At 30.6% G+C, this 18,206-nt stretch overlaps 1 protein-coding gene and 1 long non-coding RNA gene across 4 annotated transcripts; one reads left to right on the top strand and one right to left on the bottom strand.

The window, feature by feature from the left end:
- The first annotated feature begins 880 nt into the window (after positions 1–880).
- On the top strand, positions 881–5,956 carry LOC131635563 (putative ribosomal large subunit pseudouridine synthase SVR1, chloroplastic). 3 transcript variants are annotated; one of them, XM_058906191.1, is made up of 10 exons: positions 882–1,519; positions 1,629–1,708; positions 2,266–2,366; positions 2,483–2,555; positions 2,783–2,876; positions 3,000–3,048; positions 3,191–3,341; positions 3,776–3,832; positions 5,274–5,329; positions 5,467–5,956. In XM_058906191.1, the coding sequence occupies exons 1-10, from the start codon at positions 1,003–1,005 to the stop codon at positions 5,540–5,542; spliced, it is 1,254 nt and encodes a 417-aa protein (XP_058762174.1). In that variant the 5' UTR covers positions 882–1,002; the 3' UTR covers positions 5,543–5,956. The 3 variants fall into 3 exon arrangements, with proteins under 3 accessions (XP_058762176.1, XP_058762175.1, XP_058762174.1); XM_058906193.1 differs by lacking the exon at positions 5,274–5,329 and having other exon boundaries at positions 881–1,519; XM_058906192.1 differs by lacking the exon at positions 5,467–5,956 and having other exon boundaries at positions 881–1,519; positions 5,274–5,333.
- An 8,650-nt stretch (positions 5,957–14,606) lies between these two features.
- On the bottom strand, positions 14,607–16,863 carry LOC131635575 (uncharacterized). Its single transcript, XR_009293832.1, has 3 exons — positions 16,603–16,863; positions 15,941–15,996; positions 14,607–14,775 (listed from the first exon to the last, which is right to left on the bottom strand). It is a non-coding gene; the product is annotated as an uncharacterized LOC131635575 (long non-coding RNA).
- Positions 16,864–18,206: the final 1,343 nt, after the last annotated feature.

Here is an 18,206-nt window from a genome sequence, read left to right on the forward strand (position 1 = left end):
TATATATATATATATATATATATATATATATATATATATATATATATATATATATATATATATATATGTGTGTGTGTGCGCGCGCGCGCGCGTGTGTGATTGTGCGCGCGTGTGCGTGTGCGTGCGTGCGTATGTGCGTGCGTGCGTGCGCGTGTGTGTGACAAAATTACCCTTGCAAAAACATATTAATTTGATAAAAAATAAAATTATAATTCATATTTTTAAAATTTTAATAATTATTTTATTTTTAAATATTTAAAATTTTTATTTTATTAAATCAATTTTTAATATTTTTAATTTAATATCAAATTAATTTTTATTTATATTTTGTCATATTTAATTTTTATTTTAAATTACATTTTATAGGGGTAAATTAGTAAATCATTTTCTTATCTTATCCTGCCGGATTCTAACCCAGCTCATATTCAGGATAACAATTTGAACTAGTGAGGCAGAATATGATAAGTTACAGGATTAACTTATCATATCATGTTGTGTCAGCAAACACTAAATTGAGATAGGATATGATACAAATATCATATCCTGTCTTTTATCCTGCGCACCAAACGGGTTCTAATAGTTTCTAGTCGAAATGTGACATACACTCCAATCACTATAAAAATAACTTATAACACTCATATATCACAAAATGTAGCATTCTCATGACAAATTAAGTGAGTCTAAACATTACTATACTATTTATACATATCTAAAAAATTGATGTATCATCTTCCTAACGAAATACATTCATCAATCTTATTACATAATAATCTCTATATATTATTGTTCAATCTCATAGGAAAGTTTTATTGCAAATACTTGATTTCAAATATTCAATAAGAATGTAGTAAATATTATTTTTTGTTATTTTGGGTGAGCTCTTCCGTTTTATAAAGATTTTACTAAAAAAATGGATAAGATAGAAACCAGAGCACTATACTAATCCTTTTCCATTTCTCTGCAATTTCAAAAACCCACCACCACCGCGCCAGTGACTGAACAATGGGTTCAGCAGCAACAATGGCGATGACGGCGCTCTGTTTCACCAAAACATCCAAACTCACTTCTTCCTTCCGCACTCTCCCTCGCATCACCTGCTCTTCCCTCTCCTCTTCTCCTCTCAAATTCAACGTCTCCTCCTTTCCCTCCAACCCCAAACCTAAACCCGATAACCCGAACAAATTTTCCGACGACAACACGATCCCTTGGATTGCTCGAGGCAAAGATGGAAATTTCAAACTCTCAACTGGACCTCCTCCAACCTTACTCAAAGCCATGGCCAATGCCTCAACAGGTACCAAAAAATCAGAGAAAAACCAAACTATGAAAACCAAAAAGAAAAATGAAAAGGAAACATCGGAGAAATACCAAACTGTGAAAACCAAGAAGAAAAATGAGAAGGAAACTAAGGTCCGTAAGGTGGCGCCGCCGCAGTATTCCAAAGCATCGCGGAGGTTCTACAATGAAAATATTAAGGTCTCCAGTGCACGTCTCAGCAAGGTTCTCGCTGCCTCTGGAGGTGACATTTGAATGCAATTAATTTCATTTTTTTTAATCAATTTCTATTCCAAATTATTCTAATAGTATAACTAGAATCATAAATCATAATTAAGCTGGTTTGTTTTCAGTTGCGTCCAGGAGAAGCTGTGAAGAGCTTATTTTTGAAGGCAAGGTTACCGTTAACGGTTCCGTCTGTAATACACCTCAGGTTTGTTCCCGTCTGTTATAAATTTGTCTAAGTTAGCTTTGTTTAATAGCATAGTGTTGCTATACCATGACTTCATGGATTTGAACTTTTAGGTCCATTTTATCTAAGCCATTAGAGAAAACATGTGGATTCTGTGGTAAGGAGAATAGTTCAGATGGAAAGAAGTCAAACAATTAGAGGAAGAGGAAGACCTGGAAAGACTATAAGAAAAGTTATTAAAGAAATCTTGAGATTAACGATTTGGATAGAAGTATGGTCCAGGATAGAACATTATGACAAAAGTTGATCCATGTAGCCAACCCCGCTTAGTGGGATAATGATTCGTTGTTGTTTTGTTGTTGTAGTATACTAGTTAGTTAGGATTCGTCTGAAGTTGGTTATATTAGTTATACCTTAGGATCACATTCAAGGTGCAACCTATATTCATTGGGTAATTCTAATAAATATCTAACTATATCTAACATAAGCTTTCAAGAAAGATATATGATTTATTTTTTGATTTTTCTATGCTAGAAATTTTTGTTTATGGCTTATGAGAAAAGCACGTTGTTGTGTAGACTAAAGTGGATCCCTCAAAGGATATTATTTATGTCAACGGGAGCCGCCTTCCTAAGAGGCAGCCTCACAAAGTTTATCTTGCCTTGAACAAGCCAAAAGGGTATGTAATATGCTAGTACGATTTATGATGCCCATATATGATGTCCAACGCTAATGAATTTATTATTTAGTTTCATCTTATGTAATCTTACAAGTGATGCAACTACTTTTCCACAGGTACATATGCTCATCTGGGGAAAAGGAGTCTAAATCTGTTATAAGTTTATTTGATGATTTTTTGAGCGGTTGGGTATGTGTTACTTTGAGCTTTGTTGATAATTTATTTAAGACATTGTTCTTTTTTCCTTCCTTTTTTTACTTTGTGGCGTTATGCCTGCAATGGCCTTATGGAAAACTTTTGAGATTATGTGCTATTTCCAATCTTTTTTGGGACGTACATTTCTCTCCATTTATAATGATGTTCTCTTCATTTATAATGATGTTCTCTCCTTCACCTGAAAACAATTCTATTTCCAGGCTAAGAAGCATCCAGGAGTACCCCCACCACGACTATTTACTGTAGGGCGCCTTGATGTTGCTACTACTGGATTACTTATTGTGACTAATGATGGTATGTGGTTTCTTGAAAAAAGCAATTTTATCTTTGTTGAAATGAATATTGGTTCTGTTAATAAATTATGTCTAAACTCTAACAGTTTCATCTAATACTTTATCCAACGGTTCTTGTTCACAGGAGATTTTGCTCAAAAACTTTCACATCCGTCATCTAATTTTTCAAAAGAGTGAGTCATGAGTTTGATTTGTGTCTTTCTTTTCACGAGTTTTTCATTGTTTTTTGATCCTTGTATTATTATTTCTAAGATATAGAAAGTTCTTCACTCCTATGAATTCTCTCATTTTTTGAAACATCATATTTGTTGTCAGATACATTGCAACAGTTAATGGTCTAGTTCATCAGAGGCACTTAACGGCCATAAGTGAGGGAACAACAATTGAGGGTGTCCATTGTGTACCAGATAGTGTGGAGTTACTTCCACGTACTCCAGATACACAAAGATCTCGACTTCGTATTGTGGTAAGTGTATCTGTTTTTGATCTGCTATATCAACTCTACCACCCAACACTGGTTATGAATTTTTAATCACAACATTGTCTTACAATGAAGTGGTATCTCACTTGAACTTTTGTACTATAGTTTCTTGATGCATAACATTGATAAAATTGTCTTTTAATCCGTACTTCAGTGTTTTAGAAATATGGTATACGTTAAGAATGAAGTTATTGACTGTGTTTCATATGATACTACTTAAGATCAATTCTAGTAGATGCTGAATTTTTTTCACTGCAGTTGTAAATTGAAATGTTTTAATAGTCATATGATTGAGTAATTTATTATTCACACCTCTTATTTACTTTATATACATGTTAGAGCATATGAATTGTCAGATGATGAAAAAAAGTTGAACTTAGCGGACATTTGCTTGCTTGATTTAATTTGGATTCTCATAGGTTCATGATGGAAGAAAGCATGAAGTTCGCGAACTTGTTAAAAATGCTGGACTTGAGGTAAGCTTTAATTATATACGTATAATTTGTTTAATGACCCTCAAAATGCAAAAAGTTCTATTGCTTATGCATAATATTAAACAGTGAACACAATTCCAATAATACTGGGCAATATTTCCGAGTTTCATATTTCTTAGGAGTTTATTTGATTATGCTAATTGCTATTTTTCTCATCATATATAATCAAAGTTGTTACATCCATAGCATTTTCATGAGTCACTTTTGACCATTGATCTTGTTCGAAACTAAATAATTCCTTGATATTAGTTGAATATAATGCTCTCCATGTTGTCGGACATTATCCATGTTTTATGATGAGTAAATTAGTGTTAACAACCGTGCTTTATGTAAAACACATCAAAAAAATGAAGCTTAAAGATTTTTGGTGTGGCTCGAATCCATTGACTACTTTCAATCTTTATGGAATATATCTACATGTGTAGCTAACTTTTTTACTGGTTTCAACTCATGTGTGTTTTAGCTTTAGCCATGATTGGTTATAGGACATTTAGACCCCTTCTGAATCCATGTAGCCAATCTTATTCAGTGGAATTTTTTTTTTTGATTGTTCTTGTTCTTCTTCTGATAGGAAGCCATCTTAGTGGGTGAATTAGAGAGTAAGTTAGGGAAAATTTAACACGATGGCCATATATTACAAAGGGGGTTAAGAGTGAGGTGTCTTATCATTTTTGATGGACTACAAGGCTTTTGGCATTAGGAGGTGCAAACCATCCAAGCTTCGTGATACTGTAGTCCAGGAATTTCCTTATTTTTCTTGTAATAAGATACTTGTGTTCCCTGTATGATGCCAACAAATTTATTGATCAATAATATGCTTAATGAGTAAACGCTTTTAATCTCTCCTCAAGGTAAATGAGTGACTATCTACGAAGCACGGACACCTCTAGGAGTAGGCGTGTCGCGGTGTCCGACACGCGTCGGTGTCGGACACTTGTATGACACCCGTACGACACGTGTCGGAAAAGTCAAATAAGTGTCGGAAAAGTCAGACAAGTGTCCCCTAAAAATTGGTTTTTTTCTTTGCTTCGACACTCTTTTAATCAGTGTCCGACACTCGTATGACACTCATACCACATATGTCGGACAACTCAGACAAATATTTCAAACAAAAATTTGTTTTTTTTCTTTGCTTCAACACACATTTATATATTTTTTGGACAAATCTCACACACATCTTAAAGGGTTAAACATGTATTTAAACAATGTTATCAATAAAGAATTAAAGACATAATTTTGATCAATATATGGATAAATGAAACTCAAATATTAGCTTATATGTAGCGGTGTCGGTGTCCTATGTTTTCAACATTATCGGTGTCGGAGTGTCCGTGTCGTGTCGTGTCCCGGTGTCCGTGTCGGAGTCTGTGCTTCATAGGTGACTATTAAACAATTAAATTATTGATTCTGTTTCATGTTTCAGATTTATTCATTAAAGCGAATTCGCATAGCTGGTTTTAGACTTCCACCAGACCTTGGGTAAATTTTGTGTTTTTAATTGTCCTTAGTTCTCAAGACTCAAGAGGGTCTTTTTTAGTAGAAGTAGCAGTAATATTCAAATAGAATTCCAATAAAAATATTTCAATTGAATTTCATTGGTTGTATTTTTGTTTCAGGCTAGGGAAGTACATTGAGCTAAGTCTTTCGAATCTGAAAGCATTGGGAGGAAAAGTTAACAAAGTTAATTCTTAATTGTTGGAGTTGCAAATCTTCCTCATTCTTATTCAGATTTTGACAGCTCCTAAGCTGTTATGGTGGAATTAGCCAATGCTTGTTTGATTCGAGCTGTTGGATTCTGATACCTGGTGCATTACTTGGTAAAGTATTTGGAATAGCCACAAAGCACAAATTTGTGGAGTGTTTGGCATCAATGTAAACTGAGGCTCTTGCAATCAAACATGAAACACAGTTACATAGTTTAGAAGAATTCAGTAAAGATTTTAAACATTAATGCTTGTATGTATGTATGTATAATGTATTGTAAAATGTAAATGGTGATGTGTCTGAAATAGTGAATGATGTTAGTTTAGGCAACTTATAATATTGTGAACAAGTGGTGTACCGTACATTTCAAAATAAGCCTGCAGGCTGCAGCAATAACCTAAAGCATGGAAACAGTTTTGCTGCCTTTTAAGCAGGAAATCCATATAATGATTTAGGTCTTATTTTATGTTTAGTTTTACTTTTAGAAAAATACTTGATAAAATGCAGTAGAAAGAAGACCAACCACCACTGTAAAATACTTGATTCATGAGAAAATAATTATGAGTTTTGAGCATTAGTATGAAATGTTTGGAGATTCAACCGACTTAATTATATACTGAATCTAACCACGCATGGGTGGTGATTCCATTGATCCTTGTCGCTGGAAGATCATTACTTGTTCTTCTGGTGGTTCTGTTTCTGCCCCGGGTCAGTTGCTTAGATTTTAAGTGTTTTTTTTGGTAAGTGTTTTTTTTCCTTTCTAGATATTGGTTTACATACTGCTGGAGCATTTAGTATACCAGGGCAATACACAGGTTTGTAAAACTTGTGTGCTTCGTTTGGAAAGAATGAAAGTGATATGGATGTTTAGGCAATATATATGTTTGTGAAACTCGTTAATTTGTCTGGGAAATTATAGCAAATTCGTGGGAGAATTTTCTTTAAATTAGATGTTAGAGTTGAATTTGATATCAGAAATATTGTGAAATTTCATTTTCTTGTTCCTTTTTATTATTTATGACATTCCAATGATTAAAACCCAATCTCTTGAAGGGGTTAATGATCGTACCTGATCAGACAGATCTTCATGGCCTGCAACGGACTAGATCTTGTGAACTGGGGGGTGTACCTGCAAGGTATTGCAATGCTAAAAGAGAGCAATCAGAGTGCAAGTACAAGGTAGAGAGAGAATGAATAAATGTTACCTGACCCTCTAGTGAAAGAGGATATTTATAGCCCCCAACGTCTCACCATTGGACTGGATATCTAGGCCTAATTCGGAGACTGCCAGGATTCTACGTGTTTAGTAGGGACCAGCACGTGGTCTCCATCCTGGGTCACCCACTCTGAAATTTAAGGGGAGATGCGGTCTTTTATTGAGTGCGCGGACTCCGCCCTACTAGGAGGGTTGGGAGTGAAGGAACCCTACGAGGGAAGGGTCATAGGCAAAAGAGCTAGGCAGTGATGCCCGTATGGAGCACCTGCTCGGGTCAGGCAGATGGCCTCGCTCGAACTCAATCTTCTGACTGAGGGCTATTGGTGTCAATCAGCTGAAGGTCACGTCGTTTATGCCCGTCCTACAGACATATATTGACGAGGAGGAATTTCCCTTGGACTAAGAAAGATTTGGGTCTCTTAGTCCAATTGGACCAGACACCGGCCCAGTCCAGAACAGTTAACATATTCCTCATAGAAAGAGATGTTTTACTAAAAGTTTGATTAGTAATGGAAATAAGAAGTTCTACTAGAGGTTTACTGATTTAGTCAAAAGTTGATATTGTTTTCTGTAACACCACAAATTCTACCAAAAATTATAATGCGAGAAATATCAGAGTATATTAAAAATTTAACAAACAACACATTGGGGTATCACATTTTAACTTAAAACTTCAACTTGTATTTCATTCAACAATGATACATAGCATTCGAATTAACAGTCAAATATCAGCTTTATTCAACTAAAACAACTTGAAATATAATAAGTACTTCTCATTATTCAACTTAGAACTCAACAACTAAAAACATCAACAACTTAGTACAACAACTATCATAGAAACAACATAAACAATCATTTATCCCATCCTAGTGCTAAGCATCAGAGCGACACACCAACTGAACTCGATGAAGCGACAAACTCCCACAGTTATACTTGAGTACCTGCCCATTTCCCATGGTAGGGGAAACATCAGCAGAAAGGGTGAGATATCAAACTATATAAATAGGATCATGATAAATCATATATCAGGTAAAGAATATAAATGAATAACTGCTTTGCACAACATCAACGTAATCAACACCAATAACATCATCAATGAATAGTCATAATATCAACATATAAACATATTCATTAAGTCATCATATACGTAACCTCAACCAGTCAACATATAAGCAACTTCAACAAGTCAACATATAAGCAACTTCAACAAGTCAACATATAAGCATCATGATGCATAAACAACAACTCTAACCAACAACTGACAACAAATCAAATGCGACTCAACTGTGCATATGCATGTGGTATCAATCGGAGCTTCATCCTCCGTCACCAATTGCTCAATTCAGAGGCACAAGGCATAAGTTTTTGTCCCGAATTTGCCAATCCAGGCCGTCACAATATATATACAAATGTATGTGACTCAATGAACCGGACATCACACAACATCATCATTTACTTCACAAAATATTCGTCACAAGGCATACACCTATATCACAATTATTACCGATTATTAAAGATAATAACACTTCACACATATTACAACAACTTCATATAAATAACGGAACAATGTTGACAATTCACCTAATCAACGGTCGATACCATTAACAAATAATCACAAAGATATTCACAATCAATCCATAAGATATAATCACAACTCAATACCGGCTAATCGGACCCAATTCAATTACTTCACCGATTATCCGATTCATTCGGTTAAATTCACTACTTTCTGTCATACCATAATCCCTCTGTTATTTACTAAATCCCAAAACATGATTACAGTCAAATTCTCAAGATACTGTTATTTACCGACAAACTGAATAATTTATCTAAGTCCAAGTATTTTCCAATTAAATAAACTAATTAAAATTAATTCATCTATTAGTTAAACCAACCAATTAATAATCATACCAAATTAATTCCATTTCGATTATTATTTCTCTTCTAGCATCCTACTATTAACAAAGGTAATTATTCTACTAATCTACTATTCACAAAATATTAATTCATCTCATAATCATGTTCTACTTCCACTTATTAGCCACTCTTCAATTATATAATTATGTCATTACCCATTTAATAGACACAAGTAATAATCATTTAATAACCAAGCTAATTAATAGAATAATAAAATGGAAAAAGGTGCAAGAGTGGGGGAATGGGTGAATAGTAACGGGGTTGCCCATCTCCAAGTGGAGACCCCCATCTCCAAGTGGAAGACCCACGTCTCACCTATTCTATCAAATTTCATCATTTCAAGACTTGCTTTTTAGTTATGCATAGTTCTATTTAATTTAATGTGGTTAATTAAATTAGATTCCATCAATTATATACTACACACTACATCATAAAGGAAATGTGGTAATTAAGATATAATGAAATAAGATGGGTCCCACGCCACTACTACCAGCACAAGACGTGCGTCCTAGAGAGAGTGTCGACCGTCCCAAGGAAGCTACGCTGACCGTCCCCAATTGTGCACCGGTCGTCGCCCCCAAGTCATGACGGACGTCATGCTTTCATTCAATTAAATGTTCAATCCAGCGCAAAAAACCCATATTCACATTATCACATATTCAACTTCATTCACTAGTAGCAACAACAACATGAACATAACAATTCCATTTCAATGAACAAACATTAACTTATGAAAATCAATTGCAACTCCAAACAGCGAACAACATAACAATTTCAACACAACACAGTAACAATCTACACCCTAAACCCACATACAATCCATCATATTCCCATTTAGGGAGAAAGAATCTCCCCTTACCTTGGATTGAGTGCTGCTCTAAAACCCGATTAAATTTCTGTCCACAAATGCTTCTTCTCCGACACTCTCTTGCAACCAAGTTTCCAGCTTTTCTTCCAACCCTCTTTTCTTCCCTTTGGCAACTACACATCAATTCTCCTCTCTTACTCTTGTTATGATAAATGGTAACCACCAAAACCTAAAACCATACAGTATACACTACTTATCCTATATGTTTTTGGATTCCACTTATAACACCAATGGGCTTAACCCATACCAACACCAATTAGGCCCACTCAATATAAATAAAACACTATTTAATTTAATCAAACACATTTCTAATCATCATACTAAAATAATTACCTCCACTTAATTTTACCAAATTAATTCGATATAAATAATAATATTATTTCTAATATTATTTCTTCAACTTAATCAACTTTATTCATTCTCCGATTAATCAAATAAATTCCGACTTCGACGACAAGACTCCGATAAATAAATAATACTATTCTTAATATCATTCTTCCGACTATCCGACTAAAATCTGAGTTTAACTTAATAAATCCAAATACACCTCTTAAAATAATATCGACAAATCCAAATTCGACTAAATCCAATATTTAAATCCTTTAATAATTTAATTAACCAATTAATTAAACTAGTAACAAACCCGTGCATACGCACGGGTTCTGTTCGGTTACGCGAATTTGGATATTTCATTTATTTTAAATAACAATGTTAAGAAAAATTAGATAAATAATTGATTATTTCATATATAAAAATATTTAGATCAATAATAAACTTATTCCCGTATACCATTTTTGGATTAAAAATATTTAATCATAAATATCAAATAAGGGTATCTTGGACTTTTCCACAACCATTAATTTTCTTATATTATAGATTGATGGATTTTTTTTGAAGAAAAAGTGAGAGAGTAATGAAAGAGAAAAAAATAGAGAATATAGAGAGATATTTAATAAGTTTGATAAAATATAAGAGTTCTATTATTTTAATAATAAAATTAAGAACTTTATGGTACAAAGACCAAAAAACCACAATTTTAATGTGGTAGCAAAAAATCGAATAAGGGTATTTTTGACTTTTCTAAAACCATTAATTTTATTATATTATAGATTGATAGAATTTTTTTGGATGAAAGAAGTGAGAGAGTGATGAAAGAGAAAAAAAATAGAAAATAGAGAGAGATTTGATAAGTTTGATAAAATATAAGAGTTGTATTATTTTAATAATAAAATTAAGAACTTTATGGTACAAAGACCAAAAAACCACAATTTTAATGTGGTGGCAAAAAATCAAATACGGGTATTTTATACTTTTCCACAACCATTAATTTTCTTATATTATAGATTGATAGATTGATAGAATTTTTTTGGAAGAAAGAAGTGAGAGAGTGATGAAACATAAAAAAAATAGAGAATAGAGAGAGATTTGATAAGTTTGATAAAATATAAGAGTTATATTATTTTAATAATAAAACTAGCAAAGGACCCGTGCGTTCGCACGGGTCACGCAAACTCGATATAAATCATGAATATATTACTATAAATTAAGTGCTCTAATTTGATTTGATTTAGTTTAGATTAATGAAGTAATTTTGACAATAAATTAATTATTTGATTTGTTGATCAATAAATTTATTCAAATATATAATTATTTGGTAATGATATATTTGATAAAATTAAAATAAAAAATATTTATTATTAGTCATATACTCAATTAACATATAATCAATTTTGAATTAATAGTTTATTATAATACATAAAATTAGTAAGCTTATATATAATTAATAAACTTACATCTAAAATATACATTTTGTAAAAATTGAGTAATTTAAAATCCGCTATATAAAAGGAATCAATATAAATAGTAAAAAAATATAGTACAATGATGATTAAGAAATGCATATAAAAGATATAAAAATTAAGTAATCTTGACCCGTCGAAAATGTATATTTTAGTTGAAAAAAATAAAATAATTAAGTAGTCATCTACCTGTTCGTTCACACAGATTGCGCAATATATATAAATAGTAAATAAATATAATATAATGATGGTTAAATTATATACAATTTACCTAGGTATATAATTATGAATAATTTCAATGTGCGTATTTCTAATACAAAATATAAATAAGAGTGAAGTCTCATTTTAGTCCCTCACAAAAACTGTAGAGGTCAGATTAGTCCCTGAGAGAAAAATTCTCTATTAAATCCCTTACAAAATTTAACTGAGCCATGTTAGTCCCTCAACTAACATTTTTTAAAATCAGATTTTTTTTTACTTTTGAACCGTGACTGGACTACTAATAAAGACTCATTTTAGTCCCTCACAAAAAATGAAGGATCCAAATTAGTCCCTAAGAAAAAAAAGGTATATATTTAATCCCTTACAAAATTTAATCAAGCCATATTAGTTTCTCTTTTAGTATTTTTTTAAATCAATTTTTTTTATTTTTAAATTGTGACTGGACTCTTATTTTACGACTATTAAATTGAAATTATTTATAAAGGGAGTTCTTTTATTTGTTTGGTTTATTATCATGCTTATGGGTGGGTGACTATGATTTTTATGTTATGTATTCTAGTGTATTAGATGTTGTTATTGTTTTAGTTGTTAATCATCTTTTAGGAAGGTTTAGTTTTGTTACTAAGGTGATTTAGGATAATTTCTTGCTTTTGTAAATAATACTTGTGGCGAAAATAATACACATGATATGTTGGAAGAAAATTGGTTTGTACCATATTACTTAGATTTTGATGATAACAAAGTAATTAATGAACAATTAGGTACACAAACTTATGTTCAAGTGTGCAGGATCTTTAGTCAAAAAATTTACCGGACTCTGGCTGTGATAGGAACATATGAAGAGAAATTTGAGACTCAGATTATGAAAGATCATAATATGATGACTCAAATTCTGAATGATAAGATTTTAATGTCTCACATCTAGGGAACCCAACTTCTGGTAGAAACTTAGACTATGAAGACCATGTGCAAAGGAACTCAACCTCTGACCCGTACTCAATTTCTGAAAGCAGGTCTATTTTGTCAAGTCCAATCATAGTTTAAAAATAGGAAAAAAATTGTTTGAAAAAAATATTGAAAGAGAGACTAACATGACTTGGATTAAATAGAGACATTTTTTTCTCAGGACTAATTTGGACTCTTTATTTTTTGTGAGGGGCTAAAATGTGTCTTCACTGGTGGTCCAGTTGCGGTTCAAAAGTAAAAAAATATTGGTTTAGAAGAATATTAGTAGAGGGACTAACATGGTCCGGTTAAATTTTGTAAGAGATTTAATAGGGAGTTTTTTTTTCAGGGACTAATCTGACCTCTACACTTATTGTGAGGGACTAAAATGGGACTTCACTATTAAGTTTCATTTTAGTTATAAATTAAAACCCGTTTTAATATGGATCTATTCAATAAAAGTAATTGATGCATAAAACAAAATTAAATGATTTAAAATAATAATAATATTAATAATTTGTAGTAATATATGTTTTATGTAATAAAATTATATCAACTCCTTCACTAAAACAAATATAAAAATTACATATTATTGTCAAACTACATTAGTCTTAAAAATTATTTACTACCACAATTAATAAATGACTCTTATGGTATTTGAAGATAAAAATTTGAATGATAATGAAATATATCAAATTAATTTATTAATCTTTATTAGATATAGTAAGAGAGTATAAATTATTAAAATTTTATCGTATCAAATTTTATAGTAACAAATTTATGTATTAATAAAAAAAAAATAAAAAAATATCAAATAAATATTAACATTTTATTAAAAAAAATTACAAACATTAATAAACTAATATTTTAATATAATTTTACACACTTTAATGGTGTTTGTATTTATTAATATATTATACATGCACGTTGGTCTTTCAATATATGTATTGAAAATAATAAAATAGAAATAAATCATACTATCAATTGAAATTAAGTAGGTTTAAAAAGTTATAATAATAGATTAAGGAATAATCTCATAAATGTAATGATAGTAATAAATATTTATTATTAATCTTAATTATTTTTTATTCAAAATAAGGATATTAATAGTATATAATTATTAGCCACTTTACTCAATTAACATATCATATTTGACCATAAATATATAAATAATGATTTATTGTGGATTTTGAATACGGATGTTAAATGGTAGCGATAATAAAAATACTAATTAATTTGTGTGAATTTGAAATATGGAGAGTCATTGTTGGAATATTAAATACATTAATTAGAATACACGTATTAAAAATTAAATATAGATTCTGAATAAATATACCTAAAATCCAAATTCATTAAATTATTCTCGGTTTCTAAATACTCCCTCCGTCCCAAATTATAAGAGAAAAAAACAAAATCACGCTTATTAAGAAAATTAATAACACACTCATTTGATTTATGATTTTTTTGAAATAAAGTGTTTTTGAAAATTTAAAAAAATTTCTAATTGGTTGTTGGTTATGGAAATGATGAGAGAGAATGTAAGTTAAATGCAATTTGCATTTAATTTTATCTTGAAAGAAATGAAAGATGAATTTTTCTCTTATATTTTGGGACAAAAAAAATGCATTTTTTCTCTTATATTTTGGGACGGAGGGAGTAAATATTTATAGTTATAGTAATTTTTAAATAGTTAAATTAATAATATCTCAATTATTTTTAAATAATTTATATAAAAAATTAAATAAATATTTATCTTTATTTATTATATTGGAAATAAAAATAAAATATCTAAAGTATATGCATCTTTGTTTTAAAAGTTAAATATATTTAAGATTTCATCATAGAAAAATATAATTAAAAATATTAGAAATAAAAATTAAGAATGACAATAAAATGAAAAACAATGATATTATGCCAAAAACTAAAATTGCTACTCAAAAGTTTTAAAAAGAAATATAAACTATAAAACAATCTAATGATTTACTACTAATAAAAAAGTTTTAAAACATTTTATAAAACATGTAGTTTTAGTTAACTATTGATTAACAAAATATATAAATTAAGAGGATATTGTCATTAATTTAATACAATAACTACCTCAAGATCAAAATCTTTGAAAGTGTAATCCCATGTTTTAAATACAATGATATCAAAGCCATTGCAACTTGAAAAAGATACCAATTCCACCTGCCAGTCTCAGCTTGTTCACACATAAACCTTTTATCTTGCAACAACGGTTGAAATTCAACCAACACTACACAATTCAACACTCTTAAATTATCCACTACACCAAAATACCAATAAAACAATAAAACAGTAAGAGAAAATTGAGTAATTTATTTATGTGTTGTAGCATGTGTATATTTTGATAAATCAAATAAATGGTATTAGTAATAATATTTTTGGTGACAAATATAAATCATATAAGAGGATGCAGTGAATAGGAAAACATACTATCATGAACAAAAACTTAAAATCCAAATAGCAGCTAATGTTTATTCCAAATTATGATAGAACTACATGATTGAACCCCAAAACAGAAAGCCTCATAAACTTATAATGACATTAGAAAATTTAAATAACAATACAACTCTAAAAGGGCTTCCTATCTATTTGTGCAGGATACAGCTAACATACAACATGTTTGAGAAAAATAAGGTACATAACATTCAAACAGATCCATAACTAATGGATATGGATTCCCTCTACTCAAAGTATCACATGGTAATGATGACAAAAATGACATTAGAACAATCAAAGAACCACTTCATAAACATGGATGAATCAATTTAGCATAAGAAAATGCAAACTATTTTAGTTTTGCAAAATTTTTACGCAGTCGAATTTGCGAGACATTTTTTCCTACAATTGATTATAAAATTACATAGTAAGTAATTATATAAAAGAAGAGGTTTTTTTGCACTTCTTTCAATGTGTTCTTTACTCACTGAAAGAACAAACAAATACTAATGAAATGGTATAAAAACATCACGAACAACAACTTGAAGACAACAATATCACGAACAACAACTTGAATATTATGAAGAAAAACATTCAAATTATATTTTTATTCGTCAGATGAATAGCACTCACATACAATAGCATCATTAACAATAACTTAAAGATGATATCTGAAGCAAGAACAATTAAATACTTAATGTAATGGAATCAAAACATTACAAACAATAACTTGAGGACAAAAACATTATGAACAACAACTTGAATATTATGGAAAAAAATTATATCTTTGCTCTTTAACTAGATCTCACTCAGTGATAACAACATTCATTTTATATCTTTACTATTTAGATGAATATGACACACATACAACAACATCATTTATGAAAACTTGAAGACGACGTAGAACAACAACCCAAAATAACTATTCATAGCCATTATCATAAGAATCAAAATTTTACCTTTTAAAGTGAGAATGCTAAATGTTTTCTGCTTCACGAAACAGATCTATGGGTCTCTGTTGAGTATAAATCAAAATTTTAATGTCATGAACAACAACTTGAAGATATTAAAGAAGAACATCATGAAGAAATCAATTTCAACTAACACCTATGTTTTAATCAAAATAGAACAGATTTGAAACTAAATTTCTCAAATAACATAAAAAAAATTTGAAACGAAAAATCTAGGTTTATACCATAAACTAAAAAGGGGTTGTATAAAAGTAATTTCAGAAATATCTACCTTTTAATCGAAATAGAAAACATTTGAGACTCAATTTCTCAAATAACATAACATAACATAAATTATTAACGATGCATCTTGCAAAGAAGAAGAAGCTTGTTCCATGAAAAATAAAGGGTTAGGGTTAAGTTTAGGATTTGTAAGAGTGTACTGTGTTTTGAAAACAAATTATTTTAACAACAAATAAAATGCAGCCACAAAAACCAAATGTGTTGTGTTTTGAATTGAGGGTGGTGGAAGCATAGGAAAAAGAAAAAAAAACAAATAGATCAATTCTGCAAAACGATGGAAATAAACATACATGAAGAAGAAGGAAAAAATGAAAAGCAAGGAAGAAGAAGAAACGATTCGATGAATATAAGACAGAGCCAAAGAGTACCAATTATTTTCTTCAAAGAACCTTCAAGATGAAATTGAATCACACCCTTGGTGTCAAATTTTAGAAAGGAAGATAATAGTTTGGGGACATTGTTGTTGGGAATCATCAATATCACCAACAAAATCGATTTTGCGAGATATTGTTGCTGGAATTTTTTTTTGCTTCTTATGTGAGGTAGATGAAAGATGCAAGGGTTTAGGAAGAGATGATTTAATATAGAGGATGAAGAAGAATTCGAAGGGGCGACATATTACATGGAGAATTGGGTTAAGCCACCTCATTTTCATGTGGAGATGTATAGGAAGGTGAAAAACAACCTTACTTTATAATTGGTGAGAAAGAATTGGAATGGACTAAAAATTAAAACTGGGGTATTTTTCAATGCATGGAAAAACAAAACCGTGTGAATTTGGTTACAAAGCGTGTTCCAATGTAACAATTAGTAATAATTAGGGTTTGTGTAATTTAATTGGTTAAGGGGTGTAATTATTGTTACTAAATAATTATAATATTTATTTATTAATTAAAATAATAAAGGAGATGCAATTACCGTTATGTCCCCGATTATCACTCTCAAATTGGTGATTATAAGGATAATTATAGGATTTCATATGTATTGTACTTTATTATATTAAAAGTAGATTCGGGGCGTTACATTTCCATCTCCTAATTCCTATAGGATATTCAGAGAAATTAATTTCTATTTTTTAACTATTGATATTTTGTGTAGAAGTTTGACCAAAAAGATAAACGCAATGCAAACAAATAAGATCATTAGCAAAAATAAAATGATATATATTTAAGGGTCATACATTTTATAAGAGAGATTTCATTGAAATGAAACTTTTTTATATTATTTTTTTGCAATAAAACTATTTTTTATATTGAAAAAGTTATTTTATATTCTATTTTAGAAAGAAAGATTCTCATTCATAGGTCACTTTTATACCACGCAATACTCTAATTTTGTCCCCTGCTTCCGCAGATGCACATCCGAAAATACCACATATTTAAAAAAAATTAATTCCTTTCGTAGATGAATCTATAGAAGCGTATAAAACAAAAGAAAACACAGGTAATTTCACCTTATTGTCAGTTTAGCAATACTTTTCGTAGATGCATCTACAAAATATGGTGAAAATAGAGTGTTCCGTAGGTGCATCTACGGAACAGTCTGCTATTTTTTGAATTCATGTCATTTTCATTCAGAAACTCCATTTTTAAAACATACATTTTCAGGTTCCGTAATGCATTTTAAAGACAATAGTAGGTAGACCAATAAAAATACAATATATAAATAATGTCGGTCAAAGTGTCGAGTACATCATCAAATACATACAAAAATGAAATATAAATACATCATTAAATATAACTACTGAGTATGTCGGGTATCATCCTGCGTACCATCTTGCGCATCTCCTCTACCTCCGCCCACGCGTCCACCAAGGGCTCTGCTGGCTCTACCCCTAGCGTCAAGTGTCCCACAGGTCCTGGCACGATGTCGACATTATAGAAATGCACTCTCTGCCATCCTGATCATATCATCCAGCACACGCCTATAAGCAATCCCTTCAGGAAATAAACCCTCTACAATGGCTTCGAGG

This window comes from Vicia villosa, unplaced genomic scaffold, assembly GCF_029867415.1.
Source record: "Vicia villosa cultivar HV-30 ecotype Madison, WI unplaced genomic scaffold, Vvil1.0 ctg.001512F_1_1, whole genome shotgun sequence".
Classification (NCBI taxonomy): domain Eukaryota; kingdom Viridiplantae; phylum Streptophyta; class Magnoliopsida; order Fabales; family Fabaceae; genus Vicia; species Vicia villosa.